The sequence below is a fragment of the Pelodiscus sinensis genome, chromosome 28, assembly GCF_049634645.1.
Source record: "Pelodiscus sinensis isolate JC-2024 chromosome 28, ASM4963464v1, whole genome shotgun sequence".
NCBI classification, from domain to species: domain Eukaryota; kingdom Metazoa; phylum Chordata; order Testudines; family Trionychidae; genus Pelodiscus; species Pelodiscus sinensis.
In genome coordinates, this window is record NC_134738.1 from 4781616 (window position 1) to 4787006 (window position 5391).

A 5391-nucleotide genomic window follows, 5' to 3' on the forward strand; every position below is an offset into this window, starting at 1 on the left:
GCTACAGGCTTCCAAAACCCCTTTTAGTCTGGTGGTTTCCCCATAAGGAATCCCAAGCTGGACCATTTAAGAAAACCTAGTTGCTGATCCCACATACGGTTGTAGTAGCCAGGCGATGCTCCTTCAGAAGGGGATTTCTTGCTGCTGCTAGGAAAAGAGATGGTCACTACACTCAATCCTCTCAAGGCACACTTCCTTTACAAAAAAGAAAACTCATGTGGTTAGCTTGTTTTATTTATTTAATTTCATAATCATAAACTCAACTCTGCAGTCCAGCTAGACTTGTGAAGTTACGGGAAATGAAACCCAATAGAAATGCAGCAGTAAGTCAGGAACACAAGTATTACAGGGAGCTAAAAAACACACCATGGCATGTTAGCCCCAGCTACAGAAGGAATGGTTGGTTAAGACAGTAAGGAATTTTATGACAGCTGCCCACAGTCATTGATGACGACCTTCTTCTTTGTTTTACCCTCTCTTGATCCAAGGCTAGACATTGCTTCCACCACCTTCATGCCATCTTTGACACGGCCAAAGACAACGTGTTTCCCATCCAACCTAAGATAAAACACATGTTTTATAGATCACATTGCTGAGAGTGACTTGTTTGACCTACTGAATGCAAACACCCATTCCAGGCAGCTTGTATAATCAGCAAGCTGGTTAGTACTCAGCTATAATGTTACCAGCCTCCCATCACACTCAATGAAAAGGAGTGCCAGTTGAGCCACCAGACAGGAAGCTACAGTTTGTCAGATACGAGGGGATCTGGAGGATTATCACTCAGAGCAGCTACAGTTTAGGGTTCTGTGAAACCTCACTACATAGAAACCAGATTTGAGGTTTCCTCATGTTCACTGACAAGGATCACAACAGCTGGGGTGAGTATGTTCTCTAAGCTGGCCACACTACAATGAGTTGTGACAATGCACCAGAGGGCTAAACATCTTTTAGAATTACATTAATGAAATCTCTACTCTTCATTTCTCCATACTTACCATTCAGTCTTAGCAGTGCAGATAAAGAACTGGGATCCATTTGTGTTGGGGCCAGCATTTGCCATAGACAAGATGCCAGGACCTGTGTGCTTCAGGATGAAGTTCTCATCAGCAAACTTCTCCCCATAAATGGATTTGCCACCAGTTCCATTATGGCATGTAAAGTCACCGCCCTGAAAAACGAACAAGCACTGCAAGTGAAACACACCAATACCAACCCTTCTAATAGATCCAGCACTTATACGTCTATGAGACCAACGTCATCTCTTTTACTCCATAAGGCACAAAGCCTGAAGGATAGTGACAGCAAACAGACTGGAATGCTGCCATTCAAGCCGCTAAGCAAGACAGTTTATATAAATACAGAATTACTCTGTTTCAAAGAGAAAAGCGTGAGAACTGCAACACAAAAATAATGACTGAGGCCATAACCAAGGGGAGTCAGTGATGCATACCTGGCACATGAACCCAGGAATGATTCGGTGAAAGCAGGATCCCTTGTAACCAAATCCTTTCTCCCCAGTGGTCAGGGCACGGAAGTTCTCTGCCAATTGAAGACAGTTGTTACCAGATGGTATTTATAGGTAACACCCATTATCAAGCCTCTGGGTGAAATGTTCCAACTTATTTTAAATAGAAGTAACAGAGGACTGCAATGCAGTCTCCACGAACCCGAAGGGTTTACGAACCTGCTGTCTTTGGAACCTTGTCTGCAAACAGCTGTAAGAGAAGAGAGTGACTTAGTCATTTTGCTTGACTTCAGTTGGTTTGCCAACTATTAAAGGAGGAACAAAACCATTTCAGTTTAGTTACCACAACATAACACCACGAGTTGTGCTACAGCAACATTCCAACCCTTAAACCACATGACAGATGTCTGCAGCCATTTCATGGCCACAGCATCCAGGATTCCCGGAGCCCGGCTTTGCGCCCTTTAGTGCCATTGCGGGGAGGAGCCCTGTGGCACCTGAGAGACTCACCGAAGCCTTGGCGCAGACGCTTCCGCGGGCGAAGACCCACTTGGTCAGAGGCTGCACAGCTTAGTGCGCATCTGGCCAAGTGGGTCTTCCCCACGGAAGCGTCTGCGCCAACGCGTCTCCTCCGGCTCTTGCAGATGCAGACTCGCAGGGCAGCACGTGGGGCGCTATGAAACGCTCCCGAACCTGCCCTGGGGCTTCTCCCTCCGGCCAGGAGCAGAGCCCGGCGCGGGGGTGACCGCGACGCCCCGATCCCGGCCCCTCAGTGGGTCCCATGGTCCGGGGCCAAGGCGCCGGGGACGGGGGCTCCAGGCCCCCCAATGCTGGGGGCGGGTCCGGCCCAGCGCCGAGTCGGAGGGACCCGAACAAAATGGAGGCGCCGGACAAAGGCGGCGGCGCTGCCCGCTCGGCTCACCTGGGCGGGGGGGGGGCGGGGGCGAGGCGCGCCCCCCTCCCCGCAGAGGGACCCCCCCCCCAGGGACGCCGCCTCGCGCACCGAGCGGCCGCAGCCACGTGGAGCCCGCGGCGCGCGCCCCCCCCCCCCGCGGCCGGGCGGTTCCCTCCAGCGCGCGCGCCCCCTCCCGCGGCCGGGCGGTTCCCTCCAGCGCGCGCCCCTCCCGCCCAAAATGGCCTCGTGCCCCGGCCAGGAAATGGCGCCGCCGGGCGCCGCGCGGCCCCCCTACCTCGAAGGTGACGCGCCCCAGCGGCTCGTCGCCGGCGCACACGTCGAAGAAGACGATGGGGTTGGCGGCCATGGCGCGTCGCGTGAGGGAGGGGGGCGAGCGGGCGGGCGGGCGGGCGGGCGGCTCCTCCTCAGCAGCGAGAGCGGCGCAGCGGAAAGAAAGCGGCCGTCCCCCTATGATTATATACTCGCCGCTCCGCCCGCCCGCCTTCCGGCTGCTGCCAATCGGCGCCCGCGGCGCCGGCGATTGAGGGCCGGTGCAGCCAATCGCTACAAAGGGGCGGGGCTGCGGCAGCCCGCGCGCTCGGGCAAGGCGGTGCCCGCTGAGAAGCGGGAGGGAGATGTCGGGCATGCGCACTGCGGCGCTGCAGCGGGCGGGGCTGCCAGAGGCTGGGGGATGGGAGGGAGGCTTTGGGGCTGGAATCTGGGGAAGGGGTGACGGATGGGATATGGGGCTGGGAGTGGGGGATGGATTGGGGAAGGGGATGGGAATGGGGGATGGGATTTGGGGAAGGGGATGGGATTTGGGTCTGGAATGGGGGATGGGATTTGGGGAAGCGGCTGGGATTTGGGGCTGGGAATGGGGGCTGGGATTTGGGGAAGGGGCTGGGATTTGGGGCTGGGAATGGGGGATGGGATTTGGGGAAGGGGATGGGAATGGGGGCTGGGATTTGGGGCTGGGATTTGGGGAAGAGGCTGGGAATGGGGGATGGGATTTGGGGAAGGGGCTGGGGGCTGGGATTTGGGGTGTGAAATTAGGGGTTAGGCTGTGGGCTTGGGAAGGAAGGATTTGGCTGGGGCTGGCAGGAAGAAGGCTGGGCTGGGAATGGGGACATATGGCTGGATTTGGGGCAGAAATGAGGGGGGGAGACTGGGGCCACGTAACCTCTGGAGTAGCATGTGTGGTGGACGAGCCAGGATAGTGCCTCTGCAGCTAAGGATGGAGGAATGAGACTCCTGCCCTACCTACAGCACCTTACCAGCCAGGAACTGTAAACCCCTCCCTGCCCCATGAGGCCATTGTCCGCCTTGTACCCACAGGGCTTTCTACAGATGCCACCTTCCAGACAAAAAGCGTTGGGACTGTCCTGTCCATCTAGCCACACAAAACTGCAAAATCCCCCTGAGACCGCTTCCTGACCCTGCAGGCTGAGCTCCATGGGCTAGGGCAGTGTTTCTCCACCAGTGGTACGAGTACCCCGAGGGGTACCCAAGAGAAGTCTGTGGGGGCGGGATACATCAATACAACTGAAATTTGGAGAAAACTGAATTTTTGTTTTAAGTTTTACAGAGTTGGATTATTTTTGTACTTTTTACACCCAAAAATTTCATCACCCACCCGGCTACAATTAAGTTGTTTATACAAATGTGTTGCAACGGTAGGATAAAAATTGTGTCCGAAAACTGTAGGTACTTATATATTTTTTTAAAGGAGTACTCTATACAAAAAGATTGAGACACACTGAGCTAGGGCATGATGCGTGGGAACAGGATAGGGGCTTGGAGGTAGCAGAGCGGGCTGTGGCTCTGTAGGTCTCTGGAATGAGAGATGGAATGAACCAAACTGGGGGCTGTGCCATCCTGGGGGGCATGAAGAAATTCCAGGGGGGGCACGCGGCGACCCAGTCCCCCATCAAGTTTTGCTGCCCCAGCAGTCAGTTCCTTTTTTTTTTTTTTTTGGCTCAACAAGTTTTGCTGCTATTTTGGGGGGGGAGGGGCATGAAGGTTCTCCATAATCAAAATGGGGGCGTGATGCCGAAAAGTCTGGGAACCACTGGACTAGACAGCTGCGTGGAAGGTGGTAGGCAGACCTGGGAAATGGGCCTGATGATTTTTGTATTCATATTTTGGGTGTGCTGACAGATTTTGCTGGATTTCTGTGAGGCGTTTTTGGCCTCCTTAGCTGCACGTGCAAATCGTGCTGGAGCAGCTGTCTGACATGTGCTTAGCCCACACATGCAAGTGTTTGTGCAGAAGGGTTAGTTGCGTGAGCAACTTTGGAGCTGTTCTCCTAAATCAGCAGAGGGGACCTTTAGTTATCTTTACGAGGACCTGGTAGGATCGTGAGACCAGACCCACCATACAAGTGTGACTTGACCAACCGAGAGAGGATGAGATATGTATTTGGAATATTTGTTTTTCAGTAACAGTCACTTAACTCCAACACATGAGCAACAGTTTGGAAAAAGGCTCTTTCACAATGCAGACTATCACTCCCATTTTACAGATGGAAAAATTGAGGCCCTGGGCAGGAGGGGACTTGCAACAAGCTCACCCAGCAGTCCAGTGACAAACCTGGAAATTGGACCCAAATCTCTTTAATCTCAGTCTAGAATCCTATCCACTAGGCTATACTGCCTAGCATTATTACATTGTGAATCCTTCCGAGAGCCAATAGTTTCCTTTGGACTGTCACTAATGGAGCCACTATGGGTAGTCTGCCTTTAGCAATCTTAAATTCTGTTTGTTGTTTTCCTGCAAAATACAATTATGTCAGGGCATTGCTGCTGTCTATAGAGCCAGGGCCCTATTCCTCTGTGGCCTGACATCCCTAAGGCAAAAGATCAAGCAGCAGAATAGTAATAAATAATAATACACCCTCAGTGTAGAGTCTGAGGAAGCAAAAGGCTTTTTTCTCTGAGAGGATGGTGAACCAACCATGAGACAGGAGACAGCGTCTGACTTTCAGGGCACCCCAGCTACTTTTGTGGACATTTAGCACCTCTACGAATTG

General features: G+C 53.1%; 1 protein-coding gene across 1 annotated transcript; it reads right to left on the reverse strand.

Annotated features, from left to right (window-relative positions):
- Positions 1-221: 221 nt before the first annotated feature.
- PPIA (peptidylprolyl isomerase A) lies at positions 222-2821 on the reverse strand. Its single transcript, XM_075910676.1, has 5 exons — positions 2659-2821; positions 1688-1718; positions 1454-1542; positions 999-1171; positions 222-558 (listed from the first exon to the last, which is right to left on the reverse strand). The coding sequence occupies exons 1-5, from the start codon at positions 2728-2730 to the stop codon at positions 423-425; spliced, it is 501 nt and encodes a 166-aa protein (XP_075766791.1). The 5' UTR covers positions 2731-2821; the 3' UTR covers positions 222-422.
- Positions 2822-5391: the final 2570 nt, after the last annotated feature.